Source organism: Aspergillus brasiliensis (assembly GCF_001889945.1).
Source record: "Aspergillus brasiliensis CBS 101740 unplaced genomic scaffold ASPBRscaffold_20, whole genome shotgun sequence".
NCBI classification, from domain to species: Eukaryota; Fungi; Ascomycota; class Eurotiomycetes; order Eurotiales; family Aspergillaceae; genus Aspergillus; species Aspergillus brasiliensis.
The window spans coordinates 156004-178274 of record NW_027137461.1 but is presented as its reverse complement, the minus strand read 5'-3'; the positions used below and the strand labels follow the sequence as shown (position 1 = coordinate 178274).

Genomic DNA, 22271 nt, shown 5'->3' with positions numbered 1-22271 from the left:
CTTGTCTATCTCTGTCTCGCTCCCTCTCTCTCTTTTTTCTCTCGCGGATAGTCTTCCTCCTCTCCCCCAAGTTTATCCGCGCCCCCCAATTTCTCCCCATCCTCTCCGTCATCCATCCTCGCCCCCTCCCCCCCCTTCTCTCTTCCGCCTGCTTCCTCTTCCTCTTCCTCTTCCTCTTCCTCTTCCTCTTCCTCTTCCTCTTTTCCTCGTCTCTCCCCCTCTTGCTTTTGCAGACACTTCCTCCGGCATCCAATTCCATTCAAACCCGCAGATCAGCGCCATACGTCGGTCCGATGATTCTCCCCTCCTCTCGCGTCTCGTCCGTCCCTCATTAATGCAGCCCAATCGAGCCGCCTCCGCCTTAACTACCACCACGACTACCCCTGCCATCCTCACCACCACCACCATCCTCGCCCCCCTGCTGCGCCTAAGCAACCTCCTCTCTTCGCTTTAATCTCGCCTCAGTCGGAAACAGAATGCTATCCGGGGTGTCCACCGTACTCAACCGTCCTCGTCGCATCCTGTGCTCTTGATCGGCAATGACCCTTAGCGGTGGGAGAAAGCGAAGCAGAAAAAGAAGAAGACAAAGCCCTCATGGCGTCTACCAAGAGTGTCGCCCCTGGGCGAAAGAAAGACGCCATTCACTTCGTCAATGCGCGCCCAGCATCCGAGACGGAGCGGATTAAAATCCAGCGGCTGGTCCGCGCCCACGTGGGCAAATGGATCTCCGACCAGACCAAAGACCGTTCGTCCGGCCCAGAATCGCCCGACAGCAATCTATCTCAGTCGTCTTCCTCGTCCCCGGATGCCACCAGTCAGTCTCCGCCGCAGGGTTCAGTTCCGCCCGGCCCAGGCCTCCATCTATTGACGCCCCCGAACGGCTCTCCCTCCCCCGCCGCTCTAACGCCTTCCGCCCTTCCCCTGGCCTTCCCCTCACACCACACGCCTCCATCCGGGACACGAACTTCATCGGATTCTTCCTCCCAATCTCCGGACTATGGATCGGCTGACTGTCCGCCCTCGGCGCACGGCGTGGCAGGCGAGTCGCATTTCTACTTTGACCCGGAAGAGCTGGAGTTATCCCCCGACACAGTCTGGCAGTTCCAGCAACAAACGCTCGATGACACACCCTATGACCAAAGCGAAACTACGAAAAGGGCTGCGACGACGTCTGATTCGTTCAGCGCGCCAGATCCCGCGTCAGCTACATCCATGGGGTTCATTGAGAATTTTGGCTGTGCTGCCGTCGACCCGTTTCATACACACCCAATGGATCTGGCGAGAACGGAAATTGCGGCGACAGAAGAATACTGTTCGTGCACATCTCCTTTTCGTTACCCTTTACATCCGTTTGCAGAGTACTGACATTTGGCGTTTCGTAGGTCTCTATGTCCTGTGGCCCGGTCTGACCCCCGTCTCTCCCGGTCAGGAGACACGACCATCCAGCACCAACTGGTTGCCCCTCGCGTTACAGGACCGCACCTTATTTACCGCTTTCGTGTTCGGATCTCTCTCACACAAGCGCCTTCGGTGGCTCAATGGCTGGATTGACCGGGAATCGTTCCTGCCAGAAGAGCAGCGGATCCTGCAGTGGTGTGAACTGGAAACCATCCAGAACGTTACACGGGAAGTCAGCAATCCCAATCGAGCGGTGTGCGATTCCGTGATTCTCGCTGTTATTTGCATGGCACATAATGTCGCCGAAGACCATGGGCGGGGCATCCATCGCACTCCGCCGTTCGATCCGCCGCTACCACGCTTGCAGTGGCTAGACGTATACGGGGCCCTTCCGCCAAACCTGGTTCATATCAAAGGTCTGATACAGATGGTGCGGTTACGGGGAGGTATCGAGAACCTGACTCTACCGGGGCTGGCTGCAACTCTGTCATTGTAAGTTCTTATTTACCTCGAGATTCCCCGACTCATGATGACTGACGATCCTGCTTCAATTCTCAGCTCCGACATCGTGACCTGCAGCACCTTCCTCATGCCACCCGTCTTCACCTTCATTCCCCTCTTCGACGAGCGGCGAAACTTCAGCCTGCAGAAAATGCTTGGCTTCACAACCATCGATGTGGAGCGCCGATACGCACCACTCCGGGACATCGGCCTCACGGCCGAACTGGTGGAAGTCCTATACGCCATGCATTTCTACATGAGACTCGTCGAGGAGCACCTCAAAGCCCACCTCGTCAACCCCGATTACTCCCTCATCTCCGACCAACGCAACCTCACCCAGTATACCCTCCTCTCGCTCCCGGCGGCCAGCCAACTCGACGGCTTTGCCGCCTACAAACCGCACGAAATCATCTACGACGCCTGCCGTCTCGCGGCGCTCATCTACGGCGTCGGCGTCGTCTTCCCCCTCCCTTATCAAAGTACGCCCCTGGGCCAACTCGCCAAGCTCATCCAAAACGTCCTCCAAATCTCCGACCTCGCCTCCACCTGGAGTCACCCGCAAGCCCGCATCGCCCTCTTCTGGGTCCTCGTCCTGGGCGGCATCGCCGCCTACGAGCGTCCCGAACGAGCCTGGTTCGTCCACGTTCTCAGCCAAGCCGCCGTCAGCCACGGCATCAGATCCTGGGTCGACGCCCGCAAACTTCTCGGTCTGATGGTCTGGTCTGATCGTGCCTGCGATCGACCGGGTAGTGATCTGTGGGCGGAGGTGAAACTAGCAATGGTCAGAATGGAGTGAAGTATCCCCCCACACACTCACTCCATGGCCATTCTAATGCATCTTTACCTTCTCTCTATCTACAATTGGTCTTTACACCCCCTATTAGGTGCCTTATCTAGTGGTCTATCCTCATTTTATTCTTCAATTTTTTTTTTTTATATTTGATATTTTAATTTGGCTTTCTATATACCCCGCTGGAAGGAAGTGTGGTAGATAAGTATGAGTTACGAGATTATGAAGCAGCAGCAGAAGCAGGGGAAAGGGTGTTTGTTTGTGAGGTGTTGCAGGGTTAACGGATACCTGCTTCGTGTGTTGGTCGTTCGTGCGGGCGGGCGTGCATTGTCGGTTGCTTGTTATCCAGTCCAGATGGTTTTCCAAGTGCAAAGTACATTAGATCGTTGCTTGAGCTGTGTAACTACAAGGAGTACATAAACGGTGGAAGGGAAGAGAACTGGAGGGAATATAGTAAGTAGGTAATGAATGAACATTATCATTTATCATGAATGATGCTCGTATTGGAATTGGTCGATCTGGACTGAGCTTGTTTGAGACTAAGTATATGATGAACATAAAAAAAGAATGAAAAAAACATCCTGGTGTTGTGGTGCGTCCCTAGGCATGACAAATCATCACATCCAAACAATAAAAATCCAAACTGCTGCAGCTATCTAGTATGCATCTATCTACAACAAAAGGAATGTATAGGCATGAACCAGAACCGCCGGGTATATGAAACCCAAACTGAATCAAAAAACCCTGTTCTCCGGGCAAGGCATTTTACAAAGACGGGCCCCCAGCTGCATAGGAAGATCGACGTAAGTCATCTATCACCCAGCAGCGGTGTCCTCTCATCCGCGAACCAGTCACGAGCATGTACCCGATCATCTTGGCCTGCCACGAGTCCACTCTCGGCGTTGGCCCCATCAGTGGCGTTTTCTGTGGCTAACTTGGCGGCGGCCAGCCTCTTGGCCTGCCATGAGACGTATGCGACCAAAATAAGACCAACGACGAATGTAAATCCTGTAAGTATCGCGTTGACGGGGATGGGATTGCGATGGAAGACGCGGAAGACAAGGGTGTCGAGGCCCGTCTGGGCGAAATTTCCCATTCCTGCAAGACAGATGATGAGGCCGTATACCTTGCCGAAGGTTTGAAAGCCGAAGACTTTAGAAGCGTAGTCAGAGACTGATGTATAGTAGAAGGGCCGGTAGATGACGAAGAGGATGATATTGGCGTAGCCGGCGAGGATGCTGGGGATGCAGCCAAGGAGGCCAATGACCGTGGCGGTCATAACGAGGATACCAAGCACGACTGGGGTGCTAGCGTTGTCGAGAATAGCGCCGGTGAAGGGGACGGAGATCAAACCGCCGAGAGGGAGTAAGACGTCGAAAGTGGAGTTCAGCGCTTTGGCACGCTCAGACGAGTGCAGAAGATACGCGTATTGTTGGCGAATGGTGGCGACAAAGTAGTTGATTCGAAGCATTTGAAGGACGGTAAAGAGAGTGATGAGCACGAACCATGGGGTGCGAATCTGCTGCAAGGCTGAGCGGCCATGCAGGGCACCCCAGACGCCGCCAGCTGTGTGAGGGATAGGCCCGGTCTGTTCTGCTTCGAGTGGTGACTGAGTGTCCTGCTCGGGCGCAGGTGTATGTAGCAAGTCCTCGATTTGATTGATGACAGTCTGCCGCTGAAGGCGACGGTCATTGCGCTGCCGTTCTCCTTCGTTACGGTCATCAATAGCTTCATCCACCCGGTCAGCTGCCTCCGCTACGATTTGGTCTTCCGCTTGCTGGACAAGCTCTCCTGCCGTCTTGTAGGATGTTGTGGGCATGACCGTTAGCTGAGCAGTCAAAATGAAGGCTGGTACAACAAGATAGATAAGGAAGAATCGAGATGAACTGAAGACGCCATCGGACTTTTCGTTTAACAGCCGAAACACGAGAAAGAGTGCGCTGGAAGCGTCGAAGGCACCTGTGAGGGTGGACAGGATAAGACCAGAATGGGTCGGAAAGGTGTTGGACAGTTGATATGACGGGACGAATATGAAGGGTCCTCCGAGGGATAGAAAGAGATATCCTGATAAATAAGCGTCAAAGGAAAGTTTATGGGCGAGCCCGAGTAAAAGACTGCCAACGGTTAAACAGATACTGCCGATGATGCCACACACCCGTGGGCCATGGGTGTCTAGTATCGCACCCACGGGCAAGGCTGACACATTTGTTGCAACGGCGGCTACCGTAAACATTAAGTTTAGCCTGGAAATAACCCGTTAGTATCTTATAGGTTAATAAGGATCGGTCTGCTGAAATGACGCACCTAAGGTCCTGACGATAGCATACATCTGAGCCGCTATCAAGCTCGTCCTTTGAGCACAGGTTGCGGTAGACTCCTTCTTTGACCAGGACAGGCTTGATTGCCGCAAATCCGAAGACGATTCCTGCAGAGAACAAGCAGTATACAACTGCGATACATACCTGCACTTTAGGACAATATCAGAGTTTGCATAGTCCCACTGAGACAGCCAACTTACAGATTCGTTTCGAGCGGCCAACCTCAAAGGCACCCGTAGTCTCTAGGCCCACCGATTGCTGTGGCCTCAATATATCACCTTCTTCTGGTTGATCTACGGGTTCGGCTTCCTCAGCCGGGGGGCGCCTGGGGGAGGAAGTCCTGTAGGGTCTATCGGGCTCATCCACGAAGGTCTCGTTCCAACCGGGTCCAGCATAAGGATTAAAGTTCAGTCGATCTCGGAAGGTAAGACGACTACTAATGTTGGACTGAAAGGATGATGACAGTGAAGGCTCCGGGAGATCATGATATGCATCATCATCTTCGGAGTCTTCTGGTCTCGGTTGCCGGCGGAATGCAGCAGGGTTCTGTTCCCAAGACTCTAAGAAAGAGATGCGATGGAGAGACATTTCTCTACTGGGTGCACTGAGAGGTTAGGCATGGCTAGACAGATATTTGCTTTGTTTCGGTTGGGTTACCTTGGACAATCCCCCTACCCCGTATTTCTGGTCCGCCGAGCGTCCAGATATATATAGTTCAGCTGTTACTAGAGTATATTGTGGTAGCAGATATGCGAGGTAGTATTCGTAAGGGACAAGCTATGACGATGTCTGGTTGGCTGTGGAGTCCGACCCGTTTTCGGCCCGTCGATCAGGAAAAGGAGGGGCGGAGAAGCTTCAAAAGCCGAAAGGATATGTGGAATGGGGTAGTAGATAGGGCAGATAAAGCGTTGAACGAGGATCCCTTGCTGCAGTGGAGGATCAATTGCATTTGGGCGCACAGAAAGAGTCAACGTCGGACAGTGATTGAATGCATCGCCGATCCGGGACTTCTGTGCTGCGCCGCCCAAAGAAGAAGCGGCGATGCGCTTGCCATCAATCACCTGACTGCTGCTTTCCCCGCGCCTGCTGTTTTCGGTCACGCCTTCGTTCCTTCCTTTTTCTCTTGTTTGTTTGTCTCTTTGTTGTCCCCAATTTTGGGGGGGGGGTTGGATGAAAAACTCTATTGCCTTTTGGCTTTTTGGCTTCAAGTTCCCCTGCTCGTCTTATTTTCTCTGATCATGGTTCTCTCCAGGTTTTTACTATTTCCTGCCATTTTTACTTTCCTCCGACCCGATTTGTGCCCGAATATATAATTGTTTGGAAAGCTTATCAGATGTCAATTGGCTCGCGTAGCTTTATGATCTACAAGCCCCCCAAGGCTTTAGACCCTCCAGTCTCCCTGAAGGCTCAGCTGCGCCAAAAGGTTGTATGACTACCCTATGTCATTGGCCTGAACCTCCTCCTTCGGATTTCGGATCTGAGTAGCGGCAGACTCGTGTGCTGGGTACTTGCGGGAACCCAAAAACTATCACAAAACGGGGTCCTACTTAGTGCCGCTGGATCGGTGGTGCCACCAGGGAGAGCTTTTTTCATCAGGAGACTACTACGTCTAGACCACCTTCTAACCATACAATGGGCAATTGCCATGTCCCCTACGCAGGCAGACCGCTGCCTCGATGGGTTGACGAGTCACTGAACGCCTCTCACCACCACTGATGCGCTGTCGTTTGCTTTTCTTGCCTAGTAACTCTGTCCTGAAAATATTCCGGCCCTTCTGATTGGCAGTGGCCACCATACCACACTAGATACAAGCGGAGAAACTGTGTTCACGGACCATCCGGAGGCTGGAGCTGCGGCACACCCCTCACCTTGGTGAATCAAACAATTCGCTCGACAGCAGCAATGTCAAAAGGGGAAATCAACGGACATAGGCCTAGGATCTGCGTGAGCAACAGATAGGTTCAACAGGGGGCCTCAGGTTCCCTCGCCAATGGCGCCGGCAGTCACAATCTAGGCCCGTCGAGTGGCAGGGGTAGGGGGACTTAGCAGTAAGCCTCTGTCGAATGGTCATTACCGGTCAATAGCGATGTATCCGAAATGCTCACTAACAACCCACAGGCTGGCTAGGATGATCAATACTAAGGTCACCGTGGCTGGTTGTTGGCAGCTGGAGCCCACCGGGGCCATGCACGGCTGACACCCTAAAAAAGTCCGTCACCTCGCAGACTTTTTTTTTGCCCTTCCCCCAGAGCTCCAAGAACATAGTTGCTGGTAGCTGAAAGTTGGATGGAGCTCCTGACGAAAGGTGCAATAAAAAGTGTCCATTGCTTTCCTCGCTAGGCTAGCTTGAACCGAAACGTTCCGGCGCTGGTGGACTTCCCATTTAGCTCGTGAGGATTTTCTGCTTCGGGCAGTGATCAGAGGCGGGCGTGTGTGTCCATCACCATGCGCTCGTCGGAGAGAAAAAGTAGCGACAATCGAAGCAGCAGCATCATTTCCCGAACCCTGGCTAGACTTTCCCCCCATATTGTATCCAGGGAAATTAAAAACGGGCGCGCTGGCTTGTTTTCCGGGTGTGATGGGGAACCGTTTTGCCGGCCATGTTTTGGGTTCGGTTTGGGCCCCTGAAAGGCTGAAACCTGGAGCGACTGGCAAAAAAAAGGTCGGGTCTGGTGTTCACGCTAAGGAAGAGATCGACTCGAGCCGTTCTCGTTTCTGTATAGGGTTCTTTTTCCCTTTTTCTCGCCCCCTCCAATCCTTATTTGCTCTGGGGGCTCCATGGCCATCACGCCGGCGCTCCACTCCGCATGAACCATCCTCCATTGGGCATTTAACCGTTGAACATTGTTCTGCCCATCCTAATCACCGTCGCTGAGGCGGTCGCTTTTAGCTGCAGCCGAGTAGTCAAACATCGACTCGGCCTGACTCCCCTTTCTTCTGCTGCTGCTGCTTCCTCTTTATCTTCGCACATCAATGGCTGCGTCCTGCCGTTGATGCCTCTGCCCCTCCATGGCTACTGTTGCGACTGCCTGTCGAGGACCGACCTGACAACAACGTGATGAGGGGGTGGTAAGTTCTGATGACCCCTGGTGCGAATCTTGTTTCTTTCTTTCTTTCTATCTTCATTATTGCCCAGTTCTTTGGGATGCCATTTGGGCGGCATGCGGCCGCTGCTTTTCGACCAAGCTAATGCAACCATTTACGTTCAGTCTCACCTGCCGTCAACGCCATCTCAAATGTAATTCGCTTTCTCCTGCAGCAAACCGGTTTATCGGATGGGCATGGCCGGCTTTCCAATCCAGCAGATCTAACTGTGAGATGTTTAGGTGACAAGACGGGGTCCTCGTGCTTGCGATGCCAGCGATCGGGACGACAGTGTATCCCGGCACCAACGAAGACAGAAGAGGTCACTTTCCGACACGGGCAAAATCCATCGCTGCGTCCAAAAGGCCCTCCTCGCTACGGCGAAAGCGACCTCGCGTTCCCTCCCGATCAAATATGGGTTGGAATGCCTGCGCAAGGTTGGTTCCTCGGCAAGAACGAAGGTTTAAGACACCGTACTGATGAAGGCTCCGTAGTCTCCTTCGAGGACGAAACAGATCGTACAGCGGCCGACTATCATGTTCTCCCGGTAAACCCTCCAACAGCATCTCGGAAAGACGCAATCAAGCGTCGGTCTCTAACTTCCATGGCAACTCCCACGTCATCGCATGCCCTTCAGCCTGTACTGTCTCCAAGTGTCACAACCCCTTCCACGGCCTTTCCGCCGCAGCGCCTGGAACCAGTCACTCTACCTTTTGCATTTGATGAACTCCGCGATCGACAGAAAGTAGCGAGTTTCAATGAGGCGTTCCTCCTTCGGCACTTCCGAAAAACGCTCGGCCCATGGGTGCTTTACCCCATTCTTCGATCACGATACGGTTGGATTAAGGCTAATCGTCGCTTTTTAGTTGGATGTTTGCGATCATGAGAGACATTTCTCCTTGGATGTGGTGGAACGGGCACCTACGAACCCCCTTCTACTCTACGCATGTTTGGCTATAGCAGCCCGTCATCTCTCCCATACAAATCATAATATTCCCCCGAATACCGCAGATGAGTATCATGAGCGGTGCATTGGGATTCTGTTGCCTGTTCTGGAAAACAAAGAGATTGAGATCAGTATTGATATCCTTCTTGCCTCTACCGTGATATTACGCTTCTTTGAGCAGATTTCCTGTATGTTACCGTTGGATCAGCCCTCTAATCCGATAGAAAACATCCTAATATCATTGACAGCCCACAGTCCGTCGAACGACCTCCAACGACATCTCCTGGCCGGTTCAGTCTATATCAGCTCTCAAGTCGAATGCGCTACTTCAGGGGGGCTCGCAGAAGCTTCGTTTTGGGTTTTTGTGATGCAAGATATTCAATTTGCATTGGCATATCAAAAGCCACTGCGGTTGACGCTGAGTCCATTCGGGGATAGACTGTACCTCTTGTGGCAGCACGACTCGTCTCGAAAGGATCTTGATTGGACGCATAGGGCCATTTGGCTTCTTGCAGAGACGATCAATCACTGCTACGGGGTAAATCCATCGCTGGAGATGGAAGTGGTGAGTAGGAGTACCCTGAAACGAAGGATCCATGCTTGGGATTTGGAGAAGCCGGATAGTTTTCGACCACTGCATTATTCCGCTGCAGATACAAGAATTGGCAGACCTTTTCCAGTGGTCTGGTTTACCAAGTCACTTCATGGTATGTCAAAGATCTTTGGGAGTATGGTTAACCCGACCGTTGACGCCCCTTCTAGCGATCGCAGTACAGCATATTTGTATGGCCAGAGCTTTGATCTTACAACACGAACTCAGGGCCCTCTATTCGGGCGCTAACCCACAAGATATCCAGATGACCGAGGTACGTTGCCACAGACTGCAACTCCGCAGGAAGTGACCTAATTAGTGCTGTTCAGGGAAATATGATGCAGAGTCTGAGCATTTTGTTTGGAATTGCACTGTCGGTTGATGACGAAATATCTCTGCGCATCATGGCGTGTCACGCACTGTGCGCCTGTAAGTGATAATTCCTGCCCTAGGCTATGGCCCACCTGCTGGATACGGAAGCCCACTAACTGGTGAATTGGTCCACCAGGCGGCTCTTGGATTCGTGACCCTCTAGCGCAGACATGTTTGTTGGACCTTCTTCGGAGGACCGAAGCTGAAAATGGCTGGCCATGGACATATATGGTTCAGAAGCTAAGCCAAGAGTGGCGCTTGACTGTCCGGTGAAAGCTAATGATTGATCGGCTAATTCAAGTCATTCTGCGCGTGCTTCTCAACCGCGCCGTGATGATCATTCACTTTGTGACAATCCACGATTGCTTGAACACCACCAAAATCCCCGAAAGGGTCTTTCTCGCACCTGACCGCTGTTTCTTTACTTTATCCGATGGCTCGCTACGAATCATGATCAGTAAGTGGGGAAGAGCTCCAGCCAATGCCGGAGTACACCGGCTTGCAGACTGGCAGTCTGGCACGCCGATCAGCAAGCCAGCTGTTTCCTCGCTAATGCAGCCTCGGCCGAATGGACTCGGCTCCTTTCGCACTTTATCACAATAGTGTGTGGGACCCGAGAGGAGGCTGTTGGGATTCTACCTCGCTAATTCGCCGTGGCGCGCTGAGTGAGGAAGTGGGGCTTATGACCATACCCACTAACTCCAATGATAAGCCTCTTGACTGGGTACCGCACGTGAACGGTTTGGTTGATGTTACCGGTCTGGACGTTTGGCGAGGAAGCCGATCCTCAGTGTTGGAGCGCGAGTCGAGGAACATATATCCGATCATCTACACCAGCGGACGAACACAAAAATAGCTTAGTTTCATGACATTTTCCTATGTATACAACTACTATACCCAGACCTGTACTCGAATAGTATAGATACTACACATCATAAAAAAATAATTGGCCAAGAAGAGTTGGGATATCATCAAGATATATATATACACAAATTCAACCACTATATTCAGTCATCCGCACCGCAAAACACAACCTAGCCCAACTCAATAAAATCCCATGCCCCCATCCGCCTGAAACGGCAGGTTGAGAATCTCATCCCCAAGCATATTCCCCAACATAAAAAGATTTTCTGGATCAAACCCCATCTGCATTCCCAGCTCAGGAACAAAAAGTCCCTGTATCGGACCTCCCCCTCCCCCTCCTTCTGCACCACCACCAGCACCACCAGAAGGCACCACCATTCCATTCCCACCACTCCCACTATTCGGATCAGCCCCGCCAAACCCCTGTAAATCCTGGTACCCGGGGCTGAAAGCAGGGTAGAACTGACGAGGTTGAGGAGGGGGATACTGGACCCAGTTGGACGACGAGGGTGGTGGTTCGGTGGTGGAGTCGGGACCGGAGCCGGGACTGGGGTTGAGAGAGTGAGGGGGACCGGTTAGGTCTGATGATGATGATGTTGTTGTTGTCGTGGAGTGTTGTGGTTGGTGTTGGGTTGTGAGGAGGTCGGGGTAGCTTGTTGATGTTGTGTTGGTGGGTGTGTAGGAGATGGGTCTGCTGGTTGTTGATGTTGTTGTTATTGATGCTGTTGTTTGGTTCGGAGATGGGTTGTTGGTGGTTGTGGTGCCAGCGGTAGAGCGAGATTGGGGCTCGCCCATAGCGACTTCGCTGAGGAGGTGGAGGGGGGTTTGGCCTGGTTTGGGAGGTGGCTGGTAATGGTGAGCGGGTGTGATCTGATAGTGGAGGATGAAAGGGGAAAGAAAGAAGGGGTAAACGAACCTGAGGTTTATCGTCATCAGAAGAGCATTTGTATAGTGACAATGCTTCCTTGAGGACGGGTCCCTGGTCTTTGCGTTTCATGAACCAGTTCCGGAGTAAGGTGAGGACGACGCTGAATTTGGCCGGGGTGCGGCCGCCCGGGGTTTCGCCGGCTTTGGTGTAATGACGAATGACTTTGTCCAGGTAGAATTCTGTTTTGAGGCTGCTTAGGTCGATGACTTGGGCCATGCGGGTGTCTGGGCTCGAGACGATGGAGTAGATCTTGATGAGGGCGACGATGGCGAAGGATGTTCGGGCCAGAGCGACGGTCGGTACTAAGACTAGATCTTTCGTTTCGATGGAGCAGAGGATGTCGATAGCGTCGTGGATGGAGGTGAGACAGGTGCTTAGGGCGTTGATGTGAGCTGGGCTGGTGGGGCTGGCGAGATCGTCGTTGGCTGATTTGGGATCATCCTTGTTGAATTCTACGTGCATTGCGTTTTCGTGTAAGAAGAGGTTGATGATGCACTCGGCTTGCCTCATGATGGCTGGAGACTGCGGTCAGTAAGTGGAGTCTACGCCTGGGGATGCGGGAATTCCAACGTACGGGAATGATGCTCCGGCGGAGTTTCTCGCCGCCATTGGTCGAGTTGTCTCTCGAGGACTCGGAGCGTATAGAGGAACTTCGGATCCGAGAAGGATGAGACGGTAGGGGCGTCGTCGCTAGTGAACTGGACGGCGATATCTTCCAGGATATGGGCCAGCTTCGCCCATTGAATCATGGCCTTGTCGGTTGGAAGCGCCTCTGGGGACTTCTCCAATAACTCCACACATTCGTCCATATAGGGCATCCATCGGACTAGATTCACACGCCTCAAAGAGACGGCGACCCTGTATGGATTGTTAGCGACCAATGAGCACAATCAGTAGGGGAAGACTGAGAGGCGTACTGTACGGCGATGAAATAACAAGCAAGCCAAGTCCGTCTTGCCTCGGGTGAATCCAGGTCTACGACGATAGATGACTTCTTCGAGATAAGCTCCTTGACTATAGCGAACGGCCGCGACTTGGGGATCGCCTTCCGATTGAGACCCAGATCCATTGCTATTGAGACAGCAATGTTTGACAACTGATAGAATTTCACCTCCTCGAAGTTGTCTGGTGGCGAGTACCAGTTGCAGCACACCAAGATCGCCTGGACTAAATCCAGAGACTTTTCACCTTTCACCATGACGCGTTCTGCAAGCACTTTGTAGAAATCATCCAGCAGAGACAGCTGCACCTGCGGTTGAATAGTACCGATTGCTGCCGCGACTATAGAGTGGAAGAGCACCGGCTTCTTCTGCCGCACCTCATCCATTGTTGTGCCTGGGGGGAAAACCACCATAGGTATGAGGTGGGCCATACGGTCTGTATATTTTGTGAATGCCTCCTGAGCCAGCGTCTCACTCACGAGGCCTCTGTCAATCAGATCACCCCCTCCCTCGCTGGCCGTATCCTTGGGTTGGGACTCCGGTCCATATCCCATAGCCCGCCATTGTTTGAGAGCCTTGTTATACAATGATTGGTCGTCGGAAGGGCTCGACGTGCGAGAAGACGCTCGAGCGGTCTCCTTGATCTCCCCACTGTGCCGCCGCTTGCTTCCCGCCGTGCTAGATGGTGACCTCAGGGGTATCGACCCGTTAGCAGAGGCGTGCGTCGTGGATGAAAGCCAGCGCCTTCCCGCATGTTCCTCGCGGGGCGGCTCAAGAGGGGCGGGTGGCGGAAGAGGGTGCGGTTCGTGGCCCTGGGAGGCCTGCAAGCTTGCCGTCAAGGCATCAATCTTTCTCTCCAGCTCCGCCACCCGACTATCGGTCTTCTTCTGGCGCTTGCGCGTGGGAAGGGTCACGACGCAGTTTCTGCCGGCCTTGGCGCACCGTTTACACGTCCCATTGGGATGGCTGAGATCGGGCTCGCATCGGACTTTGAGTTGTCGGCATGCTTCGCAGGCGCGCGGACGTCGTAGTTCGGCATACGGATCGCTTGGATCGACCGAATCGAGTCGAGAGGACGTGCTGGGCACAGAGCCAGGTTCAGGCGCGCTTCGGTATATAGATGGCGTCGACTGGGAGTGCGCGGCGCTGCCGTAGTAGCCGGGCCCACTTGCAGACGAGACGGCGGATCGCAGCTGGTCAGCGGGAGAGTAAGGGGACGGTGGCTCGGGGTAATCGCCGCTGCGTGCCAGAGCGGAGGGACCGCCGGCATTGGGGTCGGGATGATGTCTGGAGGCCGAGGGAGGGATATATGGACGACCGGCTGCGGTGCCGCCGGCAGGAGAGCTGTCACTGCCAGCACGCAGACGCGGATCGATCTCCATCGGTTTGCGGGGACTGGGTTATGTATGGCATGTCAGCCTGCGTTGCACGACGGGTGGATGGTCGCCATGGCCAACGGATTATAGCACGACCGGCAGGATTTTCCGGTCGCTTGGCCGCGTTAATCCTAGAAGGGATAGTAAGGAGACCGAACTGAACCTCAAGCTTACTTTTTTTTTTTAATTAAAAGAAAAGAAGATGATGGGATGGAAGGCAGAACGCCAGACTCGCTTTGGGAGGCTTGGAGTTGGGCGAAGGTCGGAGAAACGGACGGTCGGTGACCGACAGCCGACGTGGAGGCCTCAGGCGAGTGGGTGGGTGTTGCAAGCCTTAAAAAGGAGCCTCCAGGGGATTCTGGATCAGATGCATCAGATATCTGGAACCACGTTCGAAGGAAACGGAGCTCCACTGCCGGGTTTGATGCGACAGATCGTGCAAGGCGAAAGAGATGGTAAAGAAGAAAAAAAAGAGAAGAGAGTGAAAACGCGGAGACGCGAAAGACGAGCGAAGGAGCCTCAAGTGGAGGGGCGGCTTCTGTTCGCCTGCGATTTCTTGTTAACTGCGACTCTCGCCCAATCTGGGCCTTAAGGTATAATAGATATAACACTGCCTCAGATATCATTGATTTCAACTGCAAAAAGCACCCAAGGATTTAAGAATCCTCCTGTAACGCACTTCCATCCTTATCTGGTCTCTGGACAACTCGACATTCGCTCAGGCTGCCATTCCTATCGCTGCTTACGTGTGCACCAACTGCCATCCCATCCCCCTGTTTGTTTCTATCTATTACTTTCGACTCGTGTTTCTGATCGATGGGTATGTAAAAGGTGTAGAATTCGTGAATATCCAATGTGCTGTAAAAACAATAGTCGCTCTAGCTTAAATGGCCAAGAATCACTCACACGCCGAACTGTTGCATAAAAGCATGAGGGGGGGGGGAGAAAGAACATCCAGAACACACAGGGAGAGCCTCGTAACTCTTCAAGCAAGCACAAAAGCCCCGGGTTGCTCATCAGCGACAAAAAAATAAGAAACAACAAGGCCAGGACGCCGGCTCATGAAAAATGGTGTTTGGAAGGGACATTTGCCTCACCAAAAAGGAAAAAAAAAAAAAAAAGAAGCAAACCCACATCAAACGACAAGAAATAGGCGGGAATCCAGCCGCTACAAAACTTGCACAGTACAAAGGGCCGCTATGAAACGAGAAAACAACAACAAGAAGAAGACATCGGGCTCATTCAGGAGACTTTATGCACCGGGCACTCCTTCTTCCGCTCAAACCACTCAACGATGCATCGCTTGTGGAATTTGCAGAGACACTCCAGCCGCACCAGCGACTGGCCAACCTCGTATTCTTCCATGCAGATAGTACACTCCTGTAACCCGCCGTCCTGTCCAACACAGTCTTTCTCCGTCGCCTTGAACACGACAAGACGAACTGGAACGGGTGAGGACGCCGCTGGGCTACCGCTCTGTGGGGACAAGCGACCCTGTCGACCATGGCTCTCAATACAATCACGGATATGTGCCTCTCGACTAGCCTCGTCCCCATTATTACCCAAAGGTGGAAGCTCTTGGTCACAGATCGGACAAAGATCGCGCTCTTCGACCCGAGGCCGGCGCCACGGCGCTATTCCGAGGGATGAAGATCGGGCTGTCGACGACACGGGCAATGAACTGGCACTTCCCCCAGCTGGATACGGGAGCGGTCGAGAGGACGCACCGGAACCCGTTGAGACAGGATGGAAGCGGGAACTAGATAATGAGCCGTAATCAATGGGCCTGGGCCGTTCCTGCAGCCGTGGAGCAAAGGCGCCGCCCAGTCCTCCACCAAACGCCGGATAATCGCTTGAACCCACGGTCCGTCGTCCTGGCCGTGAGGGAAACGTACCCGACTGCTTCAAACAATCGCATTAGCGGGGGAAGATCACTGAGAGAAGGCATACGTTGAAACTCACCAAACCTCCACTGTGTGGATGTTGGTTAGCGGGCGATGACATGGAATGATAAGACCGATGTCCAGATTGATTATATGAAGTAGCGTAGGCCAAGCGTGATTCTGCTTCCCCGCGGCCCCGAACCGTTGCAAACCCTCGGGGCGGTTCTGGGTTGGGATCTGGGACGCACGGGTTACACAGCCGCACCTCCTCCCCGCCTCCCAGCGCCGGATTGAGGGCAGTTGGGGACATGGCCGCATCGTCACCTTCCAAGCTGACAATCGAGTCCACGCGCGGGGGGATCAAAGAGGAGGATGCATAGGAGCGATTGGGGTCACGCACGATGAACTGTCGGGGAATGGTGATCCGGTGGGGGGAACATGACGCACACACAACCCGGCCACATTTACGGCAGTGATGCTTCCTGTACCAAAAGCTGAAAGTCGTCCCGCAGATGGGACATTTCGTCACCTCCGCATCAGGCTGCCATTGCGGCCGTGTATACTCCACGTAATCACCCGTACCTGTACGTGACCACGATCCCCGACGATAGTGATCGGTCGAGCCAGACGAACCCTGCGGCCGAGACTGCTGCGGCGGGGAGGATGTTAGATCGATGGGATTGGCATAGGACGAAAGGGAATTCTGGCGCGTCTGTGCCTGAAAGGAGGAAAACCGGGGGATAGACCTGCTATCCATTGCTGCTGCTGCTGCTGCTCGACTGCTGCTCGGCCCGGGTTCCGTCAACGGCTCGGGAACTGCACGCCTCGACCACGCATCCGCTTCCAGACTGACTATCCGTCGCTTACGATCCGACCCGCTGAGAGTGGATCGCCGTCTCTCAGTACGTCTATCTAGTGCAGGACCGGCCTCACTTGTCCGTAAATGCTCCGAGCTCGCATGAGGCCGGAGACCAGCAGAAGGCGGTGGGGCGGCGAACGCGGCGGCGGCGGTCCCGGCAGCGGTTGATGAAGCAGATCTGGAAGACGCCGGACTCGACAGGGACGACATGAACTGAGGGAAAGGAGCAGGCGTAGAGAAGGTCGATGATGATGAAGCTGACAGTCTGCCGGACGCTGCAGAGGAGACTAATCTCCGCCGTTTGGACGACGGTCCGTCATTGACTGAGTGGCGCGACGAGGCCAGGATTGGGGGTCAAGGGACAGAGGCAGAACCGCGTTTCCGGATAGCGTGTAGAAGGCTGTATATGACGGGGGAAGACTGATGCTGGAGTGCAGTCTTTCTGAGAAGAAGACGAAGGGGGAAGAATTGGAAAAAGCAAAAAGCAGATAGATAGTGGACACAAAAGGTTTGGAAAGAAAAAAAAAGGAAAAGGGAGTCAATCGTTCGTTCGGACTTTTGGGCGTCGAAGGCAAATCTTCGGCCAGGAGGGGGGTCTCGTGACTCGGGCTGGATCTGGAGGAGAAGCACGCGCGCCCTGAAGAACACCAGCACCAGTGCCTCCCTGCTGACAAGCACTTTGATCAGGAAAGGGATGACCAACGCGGTTGCAAAAGGAGCAAGATACTTCCAGCCGCAAGAGGGTGTGAGGGCGTGATGATCAGGCGCTTTGGCGCTGGCTGACGTTCAACAAGCCGAGGATTGGCCGCGGGGCAAAATGGCGGTCCGAAAGATGAGCTTCTTCTGCCTTTGTCTCTCTCTGTGTGTGTCTGTGTGTCTGTGTGCCTCTCTTATCGTCAACCCACGAGGCTCGCACCCGATGATCCCGGTTCGAGAACGATCAGGCCAGCCAATACCACCTGGGAAAGCTACTATTTGTGTTACTGGTTAAGTGCCGGAGAATCTAGGGACACTCTGCATACGGACGACTGATCTGGTGGATCTGCCAGCTCTGACAGTCAGGCCACCAGGAAATCTTCTTTCTTCAGAAATGGGCTAGTGCTCGGATTATGCTGCCGTTAATAATTCACCTGTCTTACCCTTATCCTCGTGCTTCGTACTCGGTTTTATGTCATTGAGCTACAATCGCTGTGTTTACTGGGTATAGGTGTAACTCTTTCACTAGCATAATCGCTTATTGTAGCATTATTAGCACTCTCGTAAACGCCTGGCCGCCAATCTCCGTCCACTATAGTTAAATGAAATTATTGCCTAACAGTCCATACACGAAAAGAAACCGCCAACCTATACAAGATGCGACGCTGGGATTGCAGAACACAAAAAAAAGAAGGCCGTACCCTTGCCTGACTGGCTGGGCTACAGGAGCTGAAGGGGATCATCGAGACCGTGGCTGCGGTAACGGGGACCACGATGCAAGAGCAGAGGGAATTTAGACAGAGGAGGTAGATATAAGACAAAGATGGATACAAGAATGAAAACGAGGAGTGAAAAAGAAAGGAACAAAGACACACGCTGGCCAGCAGAATGCTGCAGAATCCGGAAATCCAAACCCATATATCACAAACTCCTTGCACATAATCCTTTTGTTGACGAGACAGTTGGGAAAAGAAATTTGTCCTCCCCACAGCAATGCCATTTGAAAACTAGCTTCGCTCATGCTTCCGATTGACAAAGCTGCCTTCAGTGTGCCTCGTCGTGGTGATGCGCTTCATCCACCAGTTCGGCGGCGCTGCCCGCAAATGATGGTTCATCCGGACTGGCTTCGTGGATATTGTCCTGAGTGCGGTACTGCGCAACGTAACCCATACTGGATGGACGCTCAACACGAGTACTTCCATCGTGTACTCGACGACTTGAAGTTGTGGATGCAGTCGTGGAGGCAATGGAAAAATTGCGATCTCGGGAGGTCGAGCTAGTAGCACTAAACGGTAACCGACTCGTGACTGAAGCTGAGGGATGGAGTTGACCAGGATTAGGAACAGATGGTTCCCCTCTCTGACCGGGTTCCATTGATTGCAGGGCGGCTGTATCCGTCACCACGGAGAGAGGGTTCTGCGACAAATCCAGCTCTTCCGGAGCCAGAGAGTTTATAGAGCCCTGGCGTCGGGCACCCGATTGAGATGGCGACTGGGAGCTATGCTGAGAACCCACACGACTCGGAAGCTCAATGTCGCCGCCCGTTTCGACCTTGGGCAGAACAGTCTGCGTCTCCGTAGACCGCTCGTTTCCTTCACCATCCGAATCACGGTATTGAGCACTGGCCTCCGAGGCCTCGCGGTTCTGCTCCGTGGCAGCCTGCTCGTCAGGTTCATCTCGATAGGGTTCATGTTGGTCATGGAACTCTTCACTTTCAGGGAAGAGTCCAGGCGGGGGTGCTCTGCTGCTGCGTACGACCTCGAAGCCCTTCCCCTTCTCCTTGGTTTTTCCGCGGAACAAACTACGGAAGAAGCCAGTGGCAGAAGAGACCGGACCAGTGGGGTCAGCTGGACCAGTCTTCAACTTGCGAGTACCCGACTGGGATAAGGGAGGCCCCCGTACTCGGTAGTAGAAGTCGACTTCACGAACCGCGTAGTCCTTACGTGACTGCCGGGGATCATCGAGGTCAAGGTCATCTTTTGGTGCCGGAATATACGCGGGGGTAGGCGTGCCCCTTCCAGAGACCGACGGCCCTTCAATGATGTCATCATCGATCTCTCCATAACTCAAGGACCTGTGCGTGTGCCGGGATGCTCTACCCTTCTCTCCGGCGGCTCCCATATCCACGACCTTCTTGCGAGGCCGCGGTGGTCGATAGTAAGGGTCATGCGGATGCACCGCAAAAACGGGACCGCTCTTTGGCGAGTTACTTCCTGGGGTATGATACCCGGCAGCAAAGCCACCCGGGGTTGAGGGCGTAAAGAAACCGCTACTGTTTGCCCGACTATGGTTTCCACCGTGCGCACTTCCTGAGTCGAAAATCGCGCTAGCCCGCCCTTCACTTGCACCGGCACGGTTCAAAAGCATGGCTGAGCTTCCTGATAGACTGCGAGGTCTCGACCCGTCGAACTGGGATGACAGTCTGTCATCGGTGTGCGCTAGCATAGCAGCTTCAGATCCCATGCTTTGACGAGTGGCGACGCTTTGTCTGGGCACACGCCGTGACAGTTGGCGCATACCGAAAACCTTGACAAGGCCACCCCGAGTGATGCCTCCTTCGTAGCCTCCCGCACCTGCAAGTCGTGCAATGACTTCGATAAGGGTTTGCAAAGCGTTCAGAAAGAAACCGAAGACCATCACAAGCGCATGAAGGAACAGAATAATATACCCGATCCAACCTCGAGCGGCCTGTGAGATGCGCAAGGAAGGAACGAAAACGACGCTGAGCAGGATCGTGAGGAATCGAACGATGGAGAAGCATGCATGGTAGAGATTCATCGAGGTTGGCGACGGAAATGGTTTGAAGGCAATCAGGGTCAAAATGAACACCACCTCGCAGATGGCCAGCAGCACGATCTGGGCAATGCCGGAGGGCTGTAGCGCTCCAATTGCAATACCACGAACGAACGTCAAGAATATTGGCACCAAAGCAAATGCCGCTGCATCGTCACAGAATGTGTTGTAAAGGGGGCCATAGAGCAGGACGGTTGAAAGATCGTCGAAAAGGTAAGACTTGGGACGAGTGGTTGCAATGAGCCGCACTGTCCACAGGGAGAAGGCGGCGAGTATCAAGATGACCACCACTGCTAGTGCGACAGAGTATGCTGGGGATTCGCTGGCAATGACCAATTGGAAAAAGGATATCGATATAACCGGGAGCAGTAGATAATTGAACACGACCCGGACAATATTCCCAACGGTAAAAGGCATGTTCTTGGATCGAAGGTCCTCCTCCGGGTTATTGGCGATCTTGCGAGTGATTGAACGCAAGCCGAAAACCACCTGAATCAATAGTGTGACGGCGACCAAGATAACCAGTAGCCAAACCATCATCCCCGGCCAGATGTCACGCGCTGTAGGCATGCCGACATATTGATCCAACCTATCCAATCCGTAGGTAGCATTAACGGCATAGACACCATCCTTGACGGGATTTTGCTCGTTCCCGGGGTCCAGGAAACTCTGATTGAACATTAGCACAGACCACGCAACCTGGCTGATAACGGGCTGATAGAAACCAGGGTAGTTCAGGGATAGAGAGCCGGTCAACACTGCAAATTGGATATACTGTAGGCAGTCTCCAAACCCGGGCGTCACTAGTCGGAGCACATCTTCGTCACGACCATAATTACTAGTCCAGTGGAAGGGATCTGTGGTACCCCATGGGCTATATATCGCAGCCGTTACCGTGGCAATTCCGACCAGGACAAGAATAACCAGGGGGATGTAAGACAAGGTGCTTCTCAAAGACGACCCGAGATCGGGGGTGACTGCGATAGATACACAACCGAGCTCCGTATCAGCAGCGTCGCCAGATCTGATCACGAACCTGGACGACAAGGTCGAGAAGTAGTATGAAGAAAGCATATCGTGTTCAATCGAAAAGGCGCGCAAAGCGGACAAGTCCGACCTATATGCCGAGAATATTATGTTAGCCAGTGCGCAAGACCAGAGGAAAACAGCGCCGAGGAAAACAGGGAGTGCCCTTACGAGTTGACGTAGAAAACAGGGCCCAGGGGACAAGACCCCTGGAAGACCGAGTCGCAGAATCTTGAGCGTTCATGGTAAGGCGAAAAGCTCAGAACGTCGATTGAAGAAAAAAGTGTCGAGTATACATTATTGGCAGTATTTAAATCCACGATCTTTCCGACAGTGTCATTCGGGTTCGACCACTGCGGGTCATCCGGCGATGGGTAAGACTCCCCGTTCGCGGTTCCTGAGACGTTGCCATACACCGATATGTTCAGAGGATGCAGGTCGTCATGCTGTTTGAAGACAACGGACACGTCCAATGGAACGAACTGCAGCTGTCGTGGGTTCGATTGAATTACAGCGGCATCCAGACAGTTCTCGAAGTCCAGCAATACCGCGGAGGCAGGAGGTATCCAAGATATCAACAGCACAACCAACATCAAGCCAATACCACTGACCCACGATCGATCTCTGCGCCATCGCCATCGCCGCGTCGTTTGCTGCTCCTGCACGACCCCGAAACTTTGGATCCCCTGTCTTCTGGGGACAGCAGCGGATGCCGCATCATGGTGCCATCTCGCGTCGCAACGGACAGACATTTCGGCCATCGATAGCGAACGGGATGACCTCCTCGGGGAGGTCAGTCCCCCCGTAAATGATTCAATCCACGTTGTCCAGGCGGTATCGGAGAATGCCAGCAATTCCAGGACCTCAGGTACCTGATCAGGCTCCAAGTCTAGCGAGTGACGGT

General features: G+C 53.4%; 6 protein-coding genes across 6 annotated transcripts; 2 read left to right on the top strand and 4 right to left on the bottom strand.

Moving 5' to 3' along the window:
• Positions 1 to 594: 594 nt before the first annotated feature.
• On the top strand, positions 595 to 2695 carry ASPBRDRAFT_34977 (uncharacterized protein; the record flags this gene model as incomplete). Its single annotated transcript, XM_067623296.1, has 3 exons — positions 595 to 1312; positions 1383 to 1890; positions 1957 to 2695. The coding sequence occupies 3 exons, from the start codon at positions 595 to 597 to the stop codon at positions 2693 to 2695; spliced, it is 1965 nt and encodes a 654-aa protein (XP_067473787.1).
• Positions 2696 to 3372: 677 nt separating this feature from the next.
• On the bottom strand, positions 3373 to 6027 carry ASPBRDRAFT_419519 (putative MFS transporter Fmp42). The gene is made up of 4 exons (XM_067624696.1): positions 5665 to 6027; positions 5208 to 5602; positions 4994 to 5156; positions 3373 to 4932 (listed from the first exon to the last, which is right to left on the bottom strand). Exons 2-4 carry the CDS (start codon positions 5593 to 5595, stop codon positions 3498 to 3500), a joined length of 1986 nt encoding a protein of 661 aa, XP_067473786.1. The 5' UTR covers positions 5596 to 5602; positions 5665 to 6027; the 3' UTR covers positions 3373 to 3497.
• Positions 6028 to 7799: 1772 nt separating this feature from the next.
• On the top strand, positions 7800 to 10422 carry ASPBRDRAFT_419812 (Zn(II)2Cys6 transcription factor). The gene is made up of 9 exons (XM_067624704.1): positions 7800 to 8076; positions 8217 to 8245; positions 8334 to 8528; positions 8586 to 8896; positions 8958 to 9225; positions 9286 to 9744; positions 9800 to 9903; positions 9959 to 10058; positions 10138 to 10422. Exons 1-9 carry the CDS (start codon positions 8066 to 8068, stop codon positions 10272 to 10274), a joined length of 1614 nt encoding a protein of 537 aa, XP_067473785.1. The 5' UTR covers positions 7800 to 8065; the 3' UTR covers positions 10275 to 10422.
• Positions 10423 to 10551: 129 nt separating this feature from the next.
• ASPBRDRAFT_48829 (putative C6 transcription factor (War1)) lies at positions 10552 to 14308 on the bottom strand. Its single transcript, XM_067626170.1, has 4 exons — positions 12711 to 14308; positions 12368 to 12651; positions 11782 to 12308; positions 10552 to 11711 (listed from the first exon to the last, which is right to left on the bottom strand). Exons 1-4 carry the CDS (start codon positions 14114 to 14116, stop codon positions 11046 to 11048), a joined length of 2883 nt encoding a protein of 960 aa, XP_067473784.1. The 5' UTR covers positions 14117 to 14308; the 3' UTR covers positions 10552 to 11045.
• Positions 14309 to 15352: 1044 nt separating this feature from the next.
• ASPBRDRAFT_200853 (phosphatidylinositol-3-phosphate-binding ubiquitin-protein ligase) lies at positions 15353 to 17062 on the bottom strand (the record flags this gene model as incomplete). Its single annotated transcript, XM_067621483.1, has 2 exons — positions 15353 to 16009; positions 16073 to 17062. 2 exons carry the CDS (start codon positions 17060 to 17062, stop codon positions 15353 to 15355), a joined length of 1647 nt encoding a protein of 548 aa, XP_067473783.1.
• A 1524-nt stretch (positions 17063 to 18586) lies between these two features.
• ASPBRDRAFT_419179 (uncharacterized protein) lies at positions 18587 to 22271 on the bottom strand. The gene is made up of 2 exons (XM_067624691.1): positions 21539 to 22271; positions 18587 to 21458 (listed from the first exon to the last, which is right to left on the bottom strand). Exons 1-2 carry the CDS (start codon positions 22126 to 22128, stop codon positions 18593 to 18595), a joined length of 3456 nt encoding a protein of 1151 aa, XP_067473782.1. The 5' UTR covers positions 22129 to 22271; the 3' UTR covers positions 18587 to 18592.